The sequence below is a fragment of the Oncorhynchus masou genome, chromosome 30, assembly GCF_036934945.1.
Source record: "Oncorhynchus masou masou isolate Uvic2021 chromosome 30, UVic_Omas_1.1, whole genome shotgun sequence".
NCBI lineage: Eukaryota > Metazoa > Chordata > Actinopteri > Salmoniformes > Salmonidae > Oncorhynchus > Oncorhynchus masou.
This window is the reverse complement of record NC_088241.1, coordinates 3,484,091-3,504,678: the sequence shown is the minus strand read 5'-3', so window position 1 is coordinate 3,504,678 and position 20,588 is coordinate 3,484,091. Positions and strand designations below refer to the sequence as shown.

Sequence of the window (20,588 nt, the reverse complement as noted above, 5' to 3'; positions counted from 1 at the left end):
ATATCAGTCTTTAATGTGTGCGTAAATCCAGCTGCATAGTTGAAAGAGAGCCAGGCCTGCTCTGTGTCTGGGTCTGGGAGTAATGTTAGGCAGGGAGGGAAGGAGGGAGGCAGGCCTGCTCTGTGTCTGGGTCTGGGAGTAATGTTAGGCAGGGAAGGAAGGAGGGAGGCAGGCCTGCTCTGTGTCTGGGTCTGGGAGTAATGTTAGGCAGGGAAGGAAGGAGGGAGGCAGGCCTGCTCTGTGTCTGGGTCTGGGAGTAATGTTAGGCAGGGAAGGAAGGAGGGAGGCAGGCCTGCTCTGTGTCTGGGTCTGGGAGTAATGTTAGGCAGGGAGGGAAGGAGGGAGGCAGGCCTGCTCTGTGTCTGGGTCTGGGAGTAATGTTAGGCAGGGAAGGAAGGAGGGAGGCAGGCCTGCTCTGTGTCTGGGTCTGGGAGTAATGTTAGGCAGGGAGGGAGGGAGGCAGGCCTGCTCTGTGTCTGGGTCTGGGAGTAATGTTAGGCAGGGAAGGAAGGAGGGAGGCAGGCCTGCTCTGTGTCTGGGTCTGGGAGTAATGTTAGGCAGGGAGGGAAGGAGGGAGGCAGGCCTGCTCTGTGTCTGGGTCTGGGAGTAATGTTAGGCAGGGAAGGAAGGAGGGAGGCAGGCCTGCTCTGTGTCTGGGTCTGGGAGTAATGTTAGGCAGGGAGGGAGGGAGGCAGGCCTGCTCTGTGTCTGGGTCTGGGAGTAATGTTAGGCAGGGAGGGAAGGAGGGAGGCAGGCCTGCTCTGTGTCTGGGTCTGGGAGTAATGTTAGGCAGGGAAGGAAGGAGGGAGGCCTCGCTCTGCCTCTCTGAACTTCCTTCAGCTGGGGATGGAACCTACTCAATGAGGCAAGTCCTGGAGGGATCAGGGAGGGGGAGTGGATAGGGGAGGGGTTTGGGGGTTGAGGAGAATCGGGGGAGTGGGTTGGGTAGGGTGTAGGAGGGTGGCGTCAGAGAGGATTAGGGTAGTGGTTTGGAGAGGGTTTAGGTGCTGGGTTTAGGGTGCAGGGTTTAGGGCTGAGTGGTGTGTGGGAGGACATTCTGACTCAGCACAGATAGATGATTCACAGCAAAAAAATCCACCATGATTCATAGTGTCCCCCACTCAACTCCCATCCCCATCATACCACACCCAAATCACAGTCAAAGTAAAGCTTCTCTCTACTTTTCTCTCTCTGAAACCTGAAGCGCCTGTCATAAATCAGGAAGCCAAGTGTTTGTTTCTTGGGCTTCAGGAATGTAACTGAAGAAGTGCCTCAGGCCTTGAAAAAGAAGAAAATAACTGATTGAAAAGAAGGTGATATCATCTTGCAACATGGTCTCAGAGCATTTTGTATTATTCTGTACGTAAATCCAAAACACGCCATTTATACCGAACAAAAATATAAAAACATAACATGCGACAATTTCAAAGATTTTACAGTTCATATAAGGAACTTGTCAATTTAAGTAAATTCATTAAGCCCTAAAATATGGATTTCACATGACTGGGAATACAGATATGCATCTGTTGGTCACAGATACCTTTAAAAAAAAGTAAGGACGTGGATCAGAAAACCAGTCAGTATCTGGTGTGACCACCATTTGCCTCATGCAGCGTGACACATTGTAACACACTTCTATGAGTAGTGGGTGCGGAGTCAGGCGCAGGGAACAGAGGGTAAAGGACAATTGTTTTTTATTCCGGCGCAGGAAAACGGTCACGCCAAAACACCAGGCACATAACAAAGACCGGCTGGGAAACAAAACCCAACCAGTCCGGAGAAAAACAAGAAAATCGCACAACCACAAACACGAACTGAGAAATAAGCTCGCACAAAAGCAGGCGGGCATCAGCGGCTTCAATAGCCCGACTAAAACCTCAACAAGAAACAGGTGTAACCAATAAGACAAAACCAACAGAAATTGAAAAAGGGATCGGTGCCAGCTAGTAGACCGGTGACGACGAGCGCCGAGCGCCGCCCGAACAGGAAGAGGAACCACCTTTGGTGGGAGTCGTGACATACATCTCCTGATCAGGCTGTTAATTGTGGCCTGTGGCCCAGTCCTCTCCAATGGCTGTGAGAAGTTGCTGGATATTGGTGGGAACTGGAACACACTGTCGTACACGTTGACCCAGAGCATCCCAAACATGCTCAATAGGTGACATGTCTGGTGAGTATGCAGGCCATGGAAGAACTGGGACATTTTCAGCTTCCAGGAATTGTGTATAGATCCTTGCGACATGGGGCTGTGCATTATCATGCTGAAACATGGCGGCAGATTAAAGGCACGACAACGGGCCTCAGGATCTCATCACGGTATCTCTGTGCATTCAAATTGCCATTGATAAAATGCAATTGCGTTTGGGTTGGCTGGAAGGGTTAGGGGAAGGGTTAGCTAACATGCTACATCAGCAAAAAAAGAAATATCCCTTTTTCAGGACCCTGTCTTTAACAAGATAATTTGTAAAAATCCAAATAACTTCACAGATCTTCATTTTAAAGGGTATAAACACTGTTTCCCATGCTTGTTCAATGAACAAAAACCAATTAATGAACATGCACATGTAGAACGGTCGTTAAGACACTAACAGCTTACAGACGGTAGGCAATTAAGGTCACAGTTATGAAAACTTAGGACACTAAAGAGGCCTTTCTACCGACTCTGAAAAACACCAAAAGAACTGCTCATCTGCGTGAACGTGCCTTAGGCATGCTGCAAGGCGGCATGAGGACTGCAGATGTGGCCAGGGCAAATAAATTGCAATGTCCGTACTGTGAGATGCCTAAGACAGCGCTACAGGGAGACAGGACGGACAGCTGATCATCCTCGCATTGGCAGACCACGTGTAACAACACCTGCACAGGATTGGTACATCCAAACATCACACCTGCAGGACAGGTACAGGATGGCAACAACAACTGCCCGAGTTACACCAGGAATGCACAATCCCTCCATCAGTGCTCAGACTGTCCTCAATAGGCTGAGAGGGGCTGGACTGAGGGCATGTAGGCCTGTTGTAAGGCAGGTCCTCACCGGCAACAACGTTGCCTATGGGCACAAACCCATCGTTGCTGGACCAGACAGGACTGGCAAAAAGGGCTCTTCACTGACGAGTTGAGGTTTTGTCTCACCAGGGGTGATGGTCGGATTTGCGTTTATCGTCGAAGGAATGAGCGTTACACCAAGGCCTGTACTCTGCAGCAGGATCGATTTGGAGGTGGAGGGTCCGTCATGGTCTGGGGCGGTGTGTCACAGCATCATTGGACTGAGCTTGTTGTCATTGCAGGCAATCTCAACGCTGTGCGTTACAGGGAAGACATCCTCCGTCCTCATGTGGTACCCTTCCTGCAGGCTCATCCTCCAGCAGGACAATGTCACCAGCCATACTGCTCGTTCTGTCCGTGATCTCCTAAAAGGCAGGAATTTTAGTGGTCTGCCATGGCCAGCGAAGAGCTCGGATCTCAATCCCATTGAGCACGTCTGGGACCAGTTGGATCGGAGGGTGAGGGCTACGGCCATTCCCCTCAGAATTGTCCGGGAACTTGCAGGTGCCTTGGTGGAAGAGTGGGGTAACATCTCACAGCAAGAACGGGCAAATCTGGTGCAGTCCATGAGGAGGAGATGCACTGCAGTGTGTGTGGCTGGTGGCTGGTGGCCACACCAGATACTGACTTTTGATTTTGACCCCCCCTTTGTTCAGGGACACATTATTCCATTTCTGTTAGTCACATGTCTGTGGAACTTATTCAGTTTATGTCTCAGTTGTTGAATCTTGTTATGTTCGTACAAATAATTACACATAAGATTGCTGAAAATAAACAAAGTGGACAGTGAGAGGTCGTTTCTTTTTTTTGCTGAGTTTAGTTGCAAAGTAGCTATAAAGTAGTTGCAAAATTGGCAATTAGCTAAAATGCTAAAGTTGTCTGATGAGATTGAAACACGCAACCTTTGGGTTTCTAGATGTTTGTGTTGCTAGACGTTTGCATTATACTCCCACCCATCCACCCCTAACAACCACCACTGGGATATCAGTGAACAACAAATGCTGTGGTAACAGCTACGAAGGCGCCAGGGCAATGAGTGGAGCTTACTCAGGTGTTCAAAACACATGAGACCGTGAGCCTAATGCTTCATAGGGAATTTTTTTATGAGTTTTAGTTTTGAAAACGATCTCTCCGCAAAAGCGACAGTTTTACAGGGATGGTAAAAACATCTTGATTGCCATAGCAACATCAGGGGAACTGGGCAGAAGAGTTGTTCTTCAAATACAGCAGTTCTGCAACATCTTTAATTTAGCCTCTGATTCTCCTTAATTGCCGGCCTCCACAGGTTACGGAAAGAGATTAACTGTAGCCTAGTGAAAGCTCTGGGGACGGGACGACTGGATACTTAACAGTCAATAAATTGGTTACGGAAAGAGATTAACTGTAGCCTAGTGAAAGCTCTGGGGACGGGACAACTGGATACTTAACAGTCAATAAATTGGTTACGGAAAGAGATTAACTGTAGCCTAGTGAAAGCTCTGGGGACGGGACGACTGGATACTTAACAGTCAATAAATTGGTTACGGAAAGAGATTAACTGTAGCCTAGTGAAAGCTCTGGGGACGGGACGACTGGATACTTAACAGTCAATAAATTGGCAGATGCAAACAGATTATCATCTTTAGCAGCCAACAGTTCTTGAGGGCTTGAACAAAAAAAGCTGTTTGCTATTTCGTTCATACTGGTGAACCGGCATTTGAGTTGTGGTGTTGCAAACTCAACAGTGCCTTATCTCAGGTATACCTTGGCATACATCATTCAAGACTGTTTAAATTGTGTGCAGCGCAATGGACATATAATGTCACAGGAAGGACTGTCTGGGTTGGCAATACTCAGTATAGAAAACAGTTGGGCCAGTAACCTGGACCTACAGGCCGTGGTGAAAACATGTGCACACAAAAAAAGCACAGCGACTGTCGCAAATACTGTTGCTACTATAGGCCTCTACATAGAACAAAAAGAGAGAGAGACAAGCACAGACAGTCAAACACTGTAGCTACTATAGGCCTCTACATAGAACAAAAAGAGAGAGACAAGCACAGACAGTCACAAAAACTGTAGCTACTATAGGCCTCTACATAGAACACAAAGAGAGACACAAGCACAGACAGTCACAAACACTGTAGCTACTATAGGCCTCTACATAGAACACAAAGAGAGACACAAGCACAGACAGTCAAACACTGTAGCTACTATAGGCCTCTACATAGAAGAAAAAGAGAGACACAAGCACAGACCGTCACAAACACTGTAGCTACTATAGGCCTCTACATAGAACAAAAAGAGAGAGACAAGCACAGACAGTCACAAACACTGTAGCTACTATAGGCCTCTACATAGAACACAAAGAGAGACACAAGCACAGACAGTCACAAACACTGTAGCTACTATAGGCCTCTACATAGAACACAAAGAGAGACACAAGCACAGACCGTCACAAACACTGTAGCTACTATAGGCCTCTACATAGAACAAAAAGAGAGAGACAAGCACAGACAGTCACAAACACTGTAGCTACTATAGGCCTCTACATAGAACAAAAAGAGAGACACAAGCACAGACACAGAGAGAAAGAAAGAGAACAAGAGACACAGAGAGAGAAGGTGCAAGGAGGACTTCAGACCAGGGGAGTCTCTCACGTTGGACTCTTGAATTCACCTTGAATATTGCAGCCCATTTGTGTAAACTATTAGCCAGACAAAACCCGCTTAGTTCAACAATAGGCTAAATAGTGGCTGAATTACTCCTCAAGCCGACTAATTTTTTCCACATGGTTAGGCTATTTGATGTAATTGTTATAAAAAGGTTTATGAATAACAGTTAAATAGCAGCTAAATATGGTATATACTGTAGCTATAGATACTAAGCTACACTGCATAATGAAACAATCCCTAGTTTTCAGGGTGGACTATTATTTGGCATTAATACACTGGTTTTACGCACATTTCTTATGGTGTAGGCCTCCCACTAAACATTTATCCATGAGCTAAAGCAAAGTGAACTCTGACCTTGTGTGTGTGTGTGTGTGTGTGTGTGTGTGTCCGTGCGCTCAACTCCCTTGTTTTTGTTGAAAGTGAGAAAACAACACAACAAGTGGGGGCAGCATGAGGTTGCCCGCAACCTTTTGGATTCCATCTTTAATTTGAGCCAGTTTGCTACAGCAGGAAAATAATCCTACATCAACATGAATGTGATAATTATGTAGATTATAATTCATTGACATTTTGGTAGGGATTGATACATTTTACGTAAGGGAATATTAAGTCTGAAATTTCTAAATGGAAATGACAAACTTCAGAAGCCTTTTTAAACCTCAAATACACAACAAGTTTTAGATTTCCTGCATTGCAGGACAGTTCTCCTACAACAGGGTGATCAAATGAAGATCCTACATCTGTAATTGAATGGGGAAGATTTGCACAATGTCATTACATCTAATTAGTTGGTGCCAATCTTTCCTATTCAATTGGCCTGCAGATTTCTCCCAAAGCGTGTTATGTGGAGTTTACACAACAGATGGTATAGATTAGAATATGGATCTGACTTCAGACGATTCTTGAGGTATGAACATTTCCTCTGATTGGGATGGTTCCTGTTGTTTAACTGCGGTGAGAGAAATGGATAAGTAAACATTCATTCAGTTAGGGATTTTAACTCCTTCCATTCTTCCTGTGTCTGGCTAGGATTAGATAGAGAAGGATTAGACAGACATTGTGTCATAAAAGAGACCAGGAAGTAGGCTACACATGGGACAACTGTGTGTGTGTGTGTGTGTGTGTGTGTGTGTGTGTGTGTGTGTGTGTGTGTGTGTGTGTGTGTGTGTGTGTGTGTGTGTGTGTGTGTGTGTGTGTGTGTGTGTGTAAATGTCAGTATATTAACCGTCCTCTCTGCTCTCCCCAGTATGGTGTCCAGTCTGAGCGAGTGGTTCTGGAATGAGCGGCTGTGGTTCCCTGAGGGGCTGGGTTGGGCTGACCTGGAGGACAAAGATGGCCGTGTCTACGCCAAGGCCAGCGACCTTTGGGTGGTGCTACCCATCGCCCTAGCCTTCCTCGTAATACGACAGATCTTCGAGAGGTACGTCTGTCCGTCTGTTCTTCTGTCTGTCTGGCTGTCACCCCTCATACGATTAATCCTCTTCTCTTTCCCCCCATCTGTCAACATGTTAATACCTCTTCTCTTTCCCTCATCTGTCAACATGTTAATACCTCCTCTCTTTCCCTCATCTGTCTACATGTTAATACCTCTTCTCTTTCCCTCATCTGTCAACATGTTAATACCTCTTCTCTTTCCCTCATCTGTCTACATGTTAATACCTCTTCTCTTTCCCTCATCTGTCTACATGTTCATACCTCTTCTCTTTCACCATCTGTCTACATGTTCATACCTCTTCTCTTTCCCTCATCTGTCTACATGTTCATACCTCTTCTCTTTCCCTCATCTGTCTACATGTTAATACCTCTTCTCTTTCACCATCTGTCTACATGTTAATACCTCTTCTCTTTCCCTCATCTGTCTACATGTTAATACCTCTTCTCTTTCCCCATCTGTCTACATGTTCATACCTCTTCTCTTTCCCTCATCTGTCTACATGTTAATACCTCTTCTCTTTCCCCATATGTCTACATGTTAATACCTCTTCTCTTTCCCTCATCTGTCTACATGTTAATACCTCTTCTCGTTCCCCATCTGTCTACATGTTTATATTCCTACGCCCCCCCCTCCTCCACGTGCTCCACTCTTTTTCTCATTCCCTCTCTCCCTTTTCCCTCTGTCCACCTTGTCCTCTCCACCGCTAATCTTTAAATACATTATTTTACCTTCAATCTGTAATTTAATCTTGGTCTGTTTTCACTGAGTCACTCTGATCATATCTCTGCTTCCTCTTCTCCTCTGTGTCCTTTCCCTCCCTCTCTTCTCTTCTCTCATATTTTTAGAACCCACCTGTATGTCGTGTGTTATCTTAGCAATAGTAATCAGTCAACCTTTCTCTGTCACTCTCTCTCTATCACTTTCTCTCCCTCCCTTCATACCTCTCCATCCTCCCTCATGATAATATCAAACCCACATGCTCCAATCAACTGAACAATTGCGCCCAGCAATACCATGCCGTCTCTCTCTCTTCCTCCCATCTCATCCCTCTCTCCCCCCTCTCGGTATGTGCAGGTTAGTGGCCACCCCACTGGCTGCTGTCATGGGGGTGAAGGAGAAAGTTCGGCTCATAGTCTCACACAACCCCACACTGGAGTCCTTCTACTGTAACACAACCAAGAACCCCTCACAGGTATCACAATTAAAAAATACTACACCAATGCATGCAAGCACAGACACATGTACACAGTTACGCACGCACACACACACGAACACATTAACATTACACAATTGCTACAGATCTTAATTTGTTCAGTCTTTTGTTGCAAAAATAATTCAGCACAGCAGGAAATGTAAACTTGTGTATTTGAGTTTTAAAAAGGCTTCTAAAGTTTGTCATTTCAGACTTGATTTGCCCTAATGAAAAATGTATCAGCCCCTAATTATAATCCATATAATAATTCACATATCCTGTTGCTGCATAATTATTTTCCTGCTGTAGCAAACTGACACAAATTAAGATCCTACATCTGTATACAGCACCACACAACCTGACTCAAATTAAGATCCTACATCTGTATATAGCACCACACAAATCATTATGCTAAATTGTATCCCTTTCTACCCTTCTTTCTCTCTCCCCCTATCCCCCCCTCTCTCCCTCCTCCCTTTCTCTCTCCACCTATCCCCCGCTCTCTCCCTCCTCCCTTTCTCTCTCCCCCCCTCTCCCTCCTCCCTTTCTCTCTCCCCCTATTCCCCGCTCTCTCTCCCTCCCTCCTCCCTTTCTTCTCTCCCTCCTCCCTTTCTCTCTCCACCTATTCCCCGCTCTCTCCCTCCTCTTTCTCTCTCCCCCTATCCCCCCCCTCTCTCCCTCCTCCCTTTCTCTCTCCCCCTATTCCCCGCTCTCTCTCCCTCCTCCCTTTCTTCTCTCCCTCCTCCCTTTCTCTCTCCACCTATCCCCCGCTCTCTCTCCCTCCCTTTCTCTCTCTCCCTCCTCCCTTTCTCTCTCCCCCTCTCTCCCTCCTCCCTTTCTCTCTCCCCCTATTCCCCTCTCTCTTTCCCTCCTCCCTTTCTCTCTCTCCCTCCTCCCTTTCTCTCCCCACCTATCCCCCGCTCTCTCTCCCTCCTCCCTTTCTCTCTCCACCTATCCCCCGCTCTCTCTCCCTCCTCCCTTTCTCTCTCTCCCTCCTCCCTTTCTCTATCCCCCTATTCCCCACTCTCTCTCCCTTCTCCCTTTCTCTCTCCCCCTATCCCCCGCTCTCTCCCTCCTCCCTTTCTCTCTCCCCCTATCCCCCGCTCTCTCTCCCTCCTCCCTTTCTCTCTCTCCCTCCTCCCTTTCTCTCTCTCCCTCCTCCCTTTCTCTCTCTCCCTCCTCCCTTTCTCTCTCTCCCTCCTCCCTTTCTCTCTCTCCCTCCTCCCTTTCTCTCTCCCCCTATTCCCCACTCTCTCTCCCTTCTCCCTTTCTCTCTCTCCCCCTATCCCCCGCTCTCTCCCTCCTCCCTTTCTCTCTCCCCCTATCCCCCGCTCTCTCTCCCTCCTCCCTTTCTCTCTCTCCCTCCTCCCTTTCTCTCTCTCCCTCCTCCCTTTCTCTCTCTCCCTCCTCCCTTTCTCTCTCTCCCTCCTCCCTTTCTCTCTCTCCCTCCTCCCTTTCTCTCTCCACCTATTCCCCGCTCTCTCTCCCTCCTCCCTTTCTCTCTCTCCCTCCTCCCTTTCTCTCTCCCCCTATTCCCCGCTCTCTCTCCCTCCTCCCTTTCTTCTCTCCCTCCTCCCTTTCTCTCTCCACCTATCCCCCGCTCTTTCCCTCCTCCCTTTCTCTCTCTCCCTCCTCCCTTTCTCTCTCCCCCCCTCTCTCCCTCCTCCCTTTCTCTCTCCCCCAATTCCCCTCTCTCTTTCCCTCCTCCCTTTCTCTCTCTCCCTCCTCCCTTTCTCTCCCCACCTATCCCCCGCTCTCTCTCCCTCCTCCCTTTCTCTCTCCACCTATCCCCCGCTCTCTCTCCCTCCTCCCCTTCTCTCTTTCCCTCCTCCCTTTCTCTCTCTCCCTCCTCCCTTTCTCTCTCCCCCTATTCCCCGCTCTCTCTCCCTCCCTCCTCCCTTTCTTCTCTCCCTCCTCCCTTTCTCTCTCCACCTATTCCCCGCTCTCTCCCTCCTCTTTCTCTCTCCCCCTATCCCCCCCTCTCTCCCTCCTCCCTTTCTCTCTCCCCCTATTCCCCGCTCTCTCTCCCTCCTCCCTTTCTTCTCTCCCTCCTCCCTTTCTCTCTCCACCTATCCCCCGCTCTCTCCCTCCTCCCTTTCTCTCTCTCCCTCCTCCCTTTCTCTCTCCCCCCCTCTCTCCCTCCTCCCTTTCTCTCTCCCCCTATTCCCTCTCTCTTTCCCTCCTCCCTTTCTCTCTCTCCCTCCTCCCTTTCTCTCCCCACCTATCCCCCGCTCTCTCTCCCTCCTCCATTTCTCTCTCCACCTATCCCCCGCTCTCTCTCCCTCCTCCCTTTCTCTCTCTCCCTCCTCCCTTTCTCTCTCCCCCTATTCCCCACTCTCTCTCCCTTCTCCCTTTCTCTCTCCCCCTATCCCCCGCTCTCTCCCTCCTCCCTTTCTCTCTCCCCCTCTCCCCCGCTCTCTCTCCCTCCTCCCTTTCTCTCTCTCCCTCCTCCCTTTCTCTCTCTCCCTCCTCCCTTTCTCTCTCTCCCTCCTCCCTTTCTCTCTCCCCCTATTCCCCACTCTCTCTCCCTTCTCCCTTTCTCTCTCCCCCTATCCCCCGCTCTCTCCCTCCTCCCTTTCTCTCTCCCCCTATCCCCCGCTCTCTCTCCCTCCTCCCTTTCTCTCTCTCCCTCCTCCCTTTCTCTCTCTCCCTCCTCCCTTTCTCTCTCTCCCTCCTCCCTTTCTCTCTCTCCCTCCTCCCTTTCTCTCTCTCCCTCCTCCCTTTCTCTCTCCACCTATTCCCCGCTCTCTCTCCCTCCTCCCTTTCTCTCTCTCCCTCCTCCCTTTCTCTCTCCCCCTATTCCCCGCTCTCTCTCCCTCCTCCCTTTCTTCTCTCCCTCCTCCCTTTCTCTCTCCACCTATCCCCCGCTCTCTCCCTCCTCCCTTTCTCTCTCTCCCTCCTCCCTTTCTCTCTCCCCCTCTCTCCCTCCTCCCTTTCTCTCTCCCCCTATTCCCCTCTCTCTTTCCCTCCTCCCTTTCTCTCTCTCCCTCCTCCCTTTCTCTCCCCACCTATCCCCCGCTCTCTCTCCCTCCTCCCTTTCTCTCTCCACCTATCCCCCGCTCTCTCTCCCTCCTCCCCTTCTCTCTTTCCCTCCTCCCTTTCTCTCTCTCCCTCCTCCCTTTCTCTCTCCCCCTATTCCCCACTCTCTCTCCCTCCTCCCTTTCTCTCTCTCCCTCCTCCCTTTCTCTCTCTCCCTCCTCCCTTTCTCTCTCCACCTATTCCCCGCTCTCCCTCCCTCCTCCCTTTCTCTCTCTCCCTCCTCCCTTTCTCTCTCCCCCTATCCCCCTCTCTCTCCCTCCTCCCTTTCTCTCTCCCTCTATTCCCCGCTCTCTCTCCCTCCTCCCTTTCTCTCTCCCCCTATCCCCCGCTCTCTCCCTTCCTCTCTCCCCCTATCCCCCGCTCTCTCCCTCCTCCCTTTCTCTCTCCCCCTATACCCCCCTCTCTCCCTCCTCCCTTTCTCTCTCCCCCTATTCCCCTCTCTCTCTCCCTCCTCCCTTTCTCTCTCTCCCTCCTCCGTTTCTCTCTCTCCCTCCTCCGTTTCTCTCTCCCCCTATCCCCCACTCTCGCTCCCTCCTCCCTTTCTCTCTCCACCTATCCCCCCGCTCTCCCTCCCTCCTCCCTTTCTCTCTCCACCTATCCCCCGCTCTCCCTCCCTCCTCCCTTTCTCTCTCCGCCTATCCCCCACTCTCCCTCCCACCTCTCTTTCTCTCTCCCCCTATCCCCCACTCTCCCTCCCACCTCTCGTTCTCTCTCCCCCTATCCCCCGCTCTCCCTCCCACCTCTCTCTCCCCCTATCCCCCGCTCTCTCTCCCTCCTCCCTTTCTCTCTCCCCCTATCCCCCATTCTCTCTCCTCCCTCCCTTTCTCTCTCCCCCTATCCCCCGCTCTCCCCCTCCTCCCTTTCTCTCTCCCCCTATCCCCCGCTCCTCCCCCTCCTCCCTTTCTCTCTCCCCCTATCCCCCGCTCTCTCTCCCTCCTCCCCTTCTCTCTTTCCCTCCTCCCTTTCTCTCTCTCCCTCCTCCCTTTCTCTCTCCCCCTATTCCCCACTCTCTCTCCCTTCTCCCTTTCTCTCTCCCCCTATCCCCCGCTCTCTCCCTCCTCCCTTTCTCTCTCCCCCTATCCCCCGCTCTCTCTCCCTCCTCCCTTTCTCTCTCTCCCTCCTCCCTTTCTCTCTCTCCCTCCTCCCCTTCTCTCTTTCCCTCCTCCCTTTCTCTCTCTCCCTCCTCCCTTTCTCTCTCCCCCTATTCCCCACTCTCTCTCCCTTCTCCCTTTCTCTCTCCCCCTATCCCCCTCTCTCTCCCTCCTCCCTTTCTCTCTCCCCCTATCCCCCACTCTCCCTCCCACCTCTCTCTCTCCCCCTATCCCCCTCCCTCCTCCCTTTCTCTCTCCCCCTATCCCCCGCTCTCTCTCCCTCCTCCCTTTCTCTCCCCCTATCCCCCGCTCTCTCTCCCTCCTCCCTTTCTCTCTCCACCTATCCCCCGCTCTCTCTCCCTCCTCCCCTTCTCTCTTTCCCTCCTCCCTTTCTCTCTCTCCCTCCTCCCTTTCTCTCTCCCCCTATTCCCCACTCTCTCTCCCTTCTCCCTTTCTCTCTCCCCCTATCCCCCGCTCTCTCCCTCCTCCCTTTCTCTCTCCCCCTATCCCCCGCTCTCTCTCCCTCCTCCCTTTCTCTCTCTCCCTCCTCCCCTTCTCTCTTTCCCTCCTCCCTTTCTCTCTCTCCCTCCTCCCTTTCTCTCTCCCCCTATTCCCCACTCTCTCTCCCTTCTCCCTTTCTCTCTCCCCCTATCCCCCGCTCTCTCCCTCCTCCCTTTCTCTCTCCCCCTATCCCCCGCTCTCTCTCCCTCCTCCCTTTCTCTCTCTCCCTCCTCCCTTTCTCTCTCTCCCTCCTCCCTTTCTCTCTCTCCCTCCTCCCTTTCTCTCTCTCCCTCCTCCCTTTCTCTCTCTCCCTCCTCCCTTTCTCTCTCTCCCTCCTCCCTTTCTCTCTCCACCTATTCCCCGCTCTCCCTCCCTCCTCCCTTTCTCTCTCTCCCTCCTCCCTTTCTCTCTCCCCCTATTCCCCGCTCTCTCTCCCTCCTCCCTTTCTTCTCTCCCTCCTCCCTTTCTCTCTCCACCTATCCCCCGCTCTCTCCCTCCTCCCTTTCTCTCTCTCCCTCCTCCCTTTCTCTCTCCCCCCCTCTCTCCCTCCTCCCTTTCTCTCTCCCCCTATTCCCCTCTCTCTTTCCCTCCTCCCTTTCTCTCTCTCCCTCCTCCCTTTCTCTCCCCACCTATCCCCCGCTCTCTCTCCCTCCTCCCTTTCTCTCTCCACCTATCCCCCGCTCTCTCTCCCTCCTCCCCTTCTCTCTTTCCCTCCTCCCTTTCTCTCTCTCCCTCCTCCCTTTCTCTCTCCCCCTATTCCCCCACTCTCTCCCTTCTCCCTTTCTCTCTCCCCCTATCCCCCGCTCTCTCCCTCCTCCCTTTCTCTCTCCCCCTATCCCACCCTCTCTCTCCCTCCTCCCTTTCTCTCTCTCCCTCCTCCCTTTCTCTCTCTCCCTCCTCCCCTTCTCTCTTTCCCTCCTCCCTTTCTCTCTCTCCCTCCTCCCTTTCTCTCTCCCCCTATTCCCCACTCTCTCTCCCTTCTCCCTTTCTCTCTCCCCCTATCCCCCGCTCTCCCTCCTCCCTTTCTCTCTCCCCCTATCCCCCGCTCTCTCTCCCTCCTCCCTTTCTCTCTCTCCCTCCTCCCTTTCTCTCTCTCCCTCCTCCCTTTCTCTCTCCACCTATTCCCCGCTCTCCCTCCCTCCTCCCCCTTTCTCTCTCTCCCTCCTCCCTTTCTCTCTCCCCCTATCCCCCCTCTCTCTCCCTCCTCCCTTTCTCTCTCCCTCTATTCCCCGCTCTCTCTCCCTCCTCCCTTTCTCTCTCCCCCTATCCCCCGCTCTCTCCCTTCCTCTCTCCCCCTATCCCCCGCTCTCTCCCTCCTCCCTTTCTCTCTCCCCCTATCCCCCCCTCTCTCCCTCCTCCCTTTCTCTCCCCCTATTCCCCTCTCTCTCTCCCTCCTCCCTTTCTCTCTCTCCCTCCTCCGTTTCTCTCTCTCCCTCCTCCGTTTCTCTCTCCCCCTATCCCCCACTCTCGCTCCCTCCTCCCTTTCTCTCTCCACCTATCCCCCGCTCTCCCTCCCTCCTCCCTTTCTCTCTCCACCTATCCCCCGCTCTCCCTCCCTCCTCCCTTTCTCTCTCCACCTATCCCCCGCTCTCCCTCCCTCCTCCCTTTCTCTCTCCGCCTATCCCCCACTCTCCCTCCCACCTCTCTTTCTCTCTCCCCCTATCCCCCACTCTCCCTCCCACCTCTCTTTCTCTCTCCCCCTATCCCCCGCTCTCCCTCCCACCTCTCTCTCTCCCCCTATCCCCCGCTCTCTCTCCCTCCTCCCTTTCTCTCTCCCCCTATCCCCCATTCTCTCTCCTTCCTCCCTTTCTCTCTCCCCCTATCCCCCGCTCTCCCCCTCCTCCCTTTCTCTCTCCCCCTATCCCCCGCTCTCCCCCTCCTCCCTTTCTCTCTCCCCCTATCCCCCCCTCTCCCTCCCACCTCTCTTTCTCTCTCCCCCTATCCCCCTCCCTCCTCCCTTTCTCTCTCCCCCTATCCCCCGCTCTCTCTCCCTCCTCCCTTTCTCTCCCCCTATCCCCCGCTCTCTCTCCCTCCTCCCTTTCTCTCTCCCCCTATCCCCTGCTCTCTCTCCCTCCTCCCTTTCTCTCTCCCCCTATTCCCCACTCTCTCTCCCTTCTCCCTTTCTCTCTCCCCCTATCCCCCGCTCTCTCCCTCCTCCCTTTCTCTCTCCCCCTATTCCCCGCTCTCTCTCCCTCCTCCCTTTCTCTCTCTCCCTCCTCCCTTTCTCTCTCTCCCTCCTCCCTTTCTCTCTCCACCTATTCCCCGCTCTCCCTCCCTCCTCCCTTTCTCTCTCTCCCTCCTCCCTTTCTCTCTCCCCCTATCCCCCTCTCTCTCCCTCCTCCCTTTCTCTCTCCCTCTATTCCCCGCTCTCTCTCCCTCCTCCCTTTCTCTCTCCCCCTATCCCCCGCTCTCTCCCTTCCTCTCTCCCCCTATCCCCCGCTCTCTCCCTCCTCCCTTTCTCTCTCCCCCTATCCCCCCCTCTCTCCCTCCTCCCTTTCTCTCTCCCCCTATTCCCCACTCTCTCTCCCTCCTCCCTTTCTCTCTCTCCCTCCTCCGTTTCTCTCTCCCCCTATTCCCCACTCTCTCTCCCTCCTCCCTTTCTCTCTCTCCCTCCTCCCTTTCTCTCTCCCCCTATTCCCCACTCTCTCTCCCACCTCTCTTTCTCTCTCCCCCTATCCCCCGCTCTCCCTCCCACCTCTCTCTCTCCCCCTATCCCCCGCTCTCTCTCCCTCCTCCCTTTCTCTCTCCCCCTATCCCCCATTCTCTCTCCTTCCTCCCTTTCTCTCTCCCCCTATCCCCCGCTCTCCCCCTCCTCCCTTTCTCTCTCCCCCTATCCCCCGCTCTCCCCCTCCTCCCTTTCTCTCTCCCCCTATCCCCCACTCTCCCTCCCACCTCTCTTTCTCTCTCCCCCTATCCCCCTCCCTCCTCCCTTTCTCTCTCCCCCTATCCCCCGCTCTCTCTCCCTCCTCCCTTTCTCTCCCCCTATCCCCCGCTCTCTCTCCCTCCTCCCTTTCTCTCTCCCCCTATCCCCTGCTCTCTCTCCCTCCTCCCTTTCTCTCTCCCCCTATTCCCCACTCTCTCTCCCTTCTCCCTTTCTCTCTCCCCCTATCCCCCGCTCTCTCCCTCCTCCCTTTCTCTCTCCCCCTATTCCCCGCTCTCTCTCCCTCCTCCCTTTCTCTCTCTCCCTCCTCCCTTTCTCTCTCTCCCTCCTCCCTTTCTCTCTCCACCTATTCCCCGCTCTCCCTCCCTCCTCCCTTTCTCTCTCTCCCTCCTCCCTTTCTCTCTCCCCCTATCCCCCTCTCTCTCCCTCCTCCCTTTCTCTCTCCCTCTATTCCCCGCTCTCTCCCTCCTCCCTTTCTCTCTCCCCCTATCCCCCGCACTCTCCCTTCCTCTCTCCCCCTATCCCCCGCTCTCTCCCTCCTCCCTTTCTCTCTCCCCCTATCCCCCCTCTCTCCCTCCTCCCTTTCTCTCTCCCCCTATTCCCCACTCTCTCTCCCTCCTCCCTTTCTCTCTCTCCCTCCTCCGTTTCTCTCTCCCTCCTCCCTTTCTCTCTCTCCCTCCTCCGTTTCTCTCTCCCTCCTCCGTTTCTCTCTCCCCCTATCCCCCACTCTCGCTCCCTCCTCCCTTTCTCTCTCCACCTATCCCCCGCTCTCCCTCCCTCCTCCCTTTCTCTCTCCACCTATCCCCCGCTCTCCCTCCCTCCTCCCTTTCTCTCTCCACCTATCCCCCGCTCTCCCTCCCTCCTCCCTTTCTCTCTCCACCTATCCCCCGCTCTCCCTCCCTCCTCCCTTTCTCTCTCCGCCTATCCCCCGCTCTCCCTCCCACCTCTCTTTCTCTCTCCCCCTATCCCCCACTCTCCCTCCCACCTCTCTTTCTCTCTCCCCCTATCCCCCGCTCTCCCTCCCACCTCCCTCTCTCTCTCCCCCTATCCCCCGCTCTCTCTCCCTCCTCCCTTTCTCTCTCCCCCTATCCCCCATTCTCTCTCCTTCCTCCCTTTCTCTCTCCCCCTATCCCCCGCTCTCCCCCTCCTCCCTTTCTCTCTCCCCCTATCCCCCGCTCTCCCCCTCCTCCCTTTCTCTCTCCCCCTATCCCCCGCTCTCCCCCTCCTCCCTTTCTCTCTCCCTCTATCCCCCACTCTCCCTCCCACCTCTCTTTCTCTCTCCCCCTATCCCCCGCTCTCTCTCCCTCCTCCCTTTCTCTCTCCCCCTATCCCCCGCTCTCTCTCCCTCCTCCCTTTCTCTCTCCCCCTATCCCCCGCTCTCTCTCCCTCCTCCCTTTCTCTCTCCCCCTATCCCCCGCTCTCTCTCTTTCTCCTCCCTATCTCTCTCCCCCTATCCCTTGCTTTCTCTCCCTCCTCCCTTTCTCTCTCCCTCTATCCCCCGCTCTCCCTCCCTCACTTTCTCTCTCCCTCTATCCCCCGCTCACCCTCCTCCCTTTCTCTCTCCCTCTATTCCCCGCTCTGTCTCCCTCCTACAGAGTTCTATAGACAGTCTGTGTAAGCAGACAGGTTGTTCAGAGAGACAGGTGCAGAGATGGTTCAGGAGACGCAGGAACCAGGACCGACCCAGTCTACTGAAGAAGTTCAAAGAGGCCAGGTACACACACACACACACACACACACACACACACACACACACAAATACCTATATGCATACACACTCCCACACATGCACACACACACACATGCATGAACACAGGCACAAAACAAGATAACAACAGCTTCACAAACAGCTGCTCAATGCCAATCTGTCACCAACACACCCACATGCACAGACACACACGTGCTGACATTGGCCTGTGAGCACGTCTGAGTGTTAAAGCATGAGTCTATTTACAGTATATTTGACACTCATTATATTGCCAGTCTGGTTTTATCAAGGCTCCTCCTACCCCCCCAGGCCACACACACACCCGCCGCCCGTCCCTCACATCCCTCACCAGTTCCAGGAGACAGTTTGGCCCTATCAGCAGAATCAATTTATATCCCAACAGTGTGTGTCATTGTTATTGGACTGAGACAGTGGCTGTGTTACACTAATACTGACATTAATATCACAATTACTAGTGTAGATAACAACCTGTAGTTATTATCACAATCACTAATGTAGATAACAACCTGTAGTTAATATCACAATCACTAGTGTAGAGACAACCTGTAGTGAATATTCTAAAAGGGTATGGAACACAGTTAAGGGCTTACTTGGTACATCTATCTCATCATGCCCATCTAGTGTGGAGGTTGAGGGGAGAATAATAACAAAACCAGTTGATATTGCCAATCATTTTGCAGATTTTTTTACACAGAAAATTAAAATTACTAAGCAACAATGTAGACATAAATTCTTCCAAACAAGCTATTGTCCAATGGATTGATGATCATATTATGAGCAATAAGATCTGCTATTTTAGTCTACAAACGGTGTCAGTGGAGGAGGTGTTAAACCTATTTAAGTCATTACCTGATGGTAAATCTACAGGCTATGGTCTTATGGACAATTTTTTGCTTCGCTGTGCTGCTCCCCAGATTGCAGTTCCACTGAGATACATATTTAATTGGTCACTGGAAAAGGGGTTGTTTGCAAATGTATGGAAGCATGCGAAACTGTGTCCTATTCCGAAAGACTGCAAAGAACCCATTACTCCTGCCAATAGTCAACCAATTAGTCTACTCCCTACACTCAGTAAGATATTGGAGGGTATTGTGAGTAGACAAATGTGGGAGTATATGGAAAAAAATGATCTGATTACAGCCAATCAGCATGCTTATCGCAAAAACCATTCCAATTCCACTGCATTGGTTAACATGACTGACCAGTGGCTCAGTGCTATGGATAATGGCAGGTTTGTAGGTGTACTATTTTTAGATTTCAGTGCAGCATTTGATTTAGTGGATCATGAAATTATTTTGACAAAATTAATGCATTATGGTTTTAAGGAGGTAGCATTGAATTGGGGACAGTCATATGTAACTGACAGGAAACAGTCCACCTATATCAATGGTTCATTTTCTTCCCCTCATGTGTTCAACTGTGGAATACCACAGGGCAGCTGCCTTGGGCCACTTCTCTACTTAATATACACCAACGACCTTCCCTATGCCTTGGTTGAAACTCAAGCTACTATATTTGCAGATGATACTACAATTTATGCAGCAAGACAATCGGTTCAACAGGTACAGCAAGCTTTGCAAGGAGATTTGGAGATTATCAGGAAATGGGTTTGCCAAAACAAACTTGCTTTAAACACCAAGAAAACCAAAGTTATGTTGGTCTGTTCAACTAGGAAAAGGCCAAAACAGCATGGGATACAATTAAGTATGGGAGTGCAAACTACTGGGAGTGCAGCTAGACAACTGCTTATCATGGTCGTCTCAAATAACTAATCTATGTAAAAAAAATATTAAAACAGCATGCATAATCAGAAGGATAGCTAAATATTTACCAGTGAAAATCCTACAGCAAATAACACAGGCATTGGTTGAGAGTCAAGTGAACTATTGTTTGGTGGTCTGGGGAAATGCATCATCTAGTGAAGTTAGGAGGCTGCAGAATGCACAGAATAAAGCAGCAAGGATTGTTTTAAGGCGGAGATATGGTTCTTTTGTTGCAGTCATGCACAGTGTTCTTGGTTGGTCATCAATCGACAAGGTAATTGAAGAAAACATGCTGATCTTATTTTATAATATACATCATTTAAAACGGCCAAGTTCTATTCACAATGGTATTCAGTTGGTAAGAGACAGACATTCCGTAAATACTAGGAATAGATTGTCCACCATCCAGACAGAAAAAATAAATGGGCGAAAGAACATTTCGATTTAGAGCAATAAAGAAATGGAATATATTAACTGAGCAAACTAGAAACCTTTCAATATATAAGTTTAAACATTATTTTAAAACTATTTAAATATAGTATATAGAAATGTTGTGGGACTATAGTAGATGAAGAATATATATATATATATATATATATTTTTTATTTTTTTTATTTTTTATTGAGTATTTATTGGGTCATTATGCTAGTGTATTATGTATGTTTGTAATAGTGTGTCATATGTGAAAGTGTGTTTGTATTATAAATTGTATTTTAATGTTAAGGACTCTTGGAAGATTAGTCCAAATGGGGACTAAAAGAGGTCCTAATAAAATCTAATCAAATATCACAATCACTAGTGTAGATAACAACCTGTAGTTAATATCACAATCACTAGTGTAGATAACAACCTGTAGTTAATATCACAATCACTAGTGTAGATAACAAACTGTAATTAATATCACAATCACTAGTGTACATACAACCTGTAGTTAATATCACAATCACTAGTGTAGATACATCCTGTAGTTAATATCACAATCACTAGTGTAGAGACAACCTGTAGTTAATATCACAATCACTAGTGTAGATAACAACCTGTAGTTAATATCACAATCACTAGTGGATATAACAACCTGTAGTTAATATCAAACACTAGTGTGGAGACAACCTGTAGTTAATATCACAATCACTAGTGTAGATAACAACCTGTAGTTAATATCACAATCACTAGTGTAGAGACAACCTGTAGTTAATATCGCAATCACTAGTGTAGAGACAACCTGTAGTTAATATCACAAACACTAGTGTAGAGACAA

General features: G+C 50.7%; 1 protein-coding gene across 3 annotated transcripts in view; it reads left to right on the top strand.

Moving 5' to 3' along the window:
* The window catches only part of LOC135521822 (ceramide synthase 2-like), a 74,258-nt gene that overhangs the window by 26,375 nt on the left and 27,295 nt on the right, over nt 1-20,588 (top strand). For all 3 annotated transcript variants that reach the window (XM_064947574.1, XM_064947572.1, XM_064947573.1), the window contains exons 2-4: nt 6,946-7,119; nt 8,209-8,326; nt 17,434-17,552. In XM_064947574.1, the coding sequence (XP_064803646.1) occupies nt 6,947-7,119; nt 8,209-8,326; nt 17,434-17,552 (410 nt within the window). In that variant the 5' untranslated portion in view covers nt 6,946. The remainder of the gene's footprint in view (nt 1-6,945; nt 7,120-8,208; nt 8,327-17,433; nt 17,553-20,588) is intronic.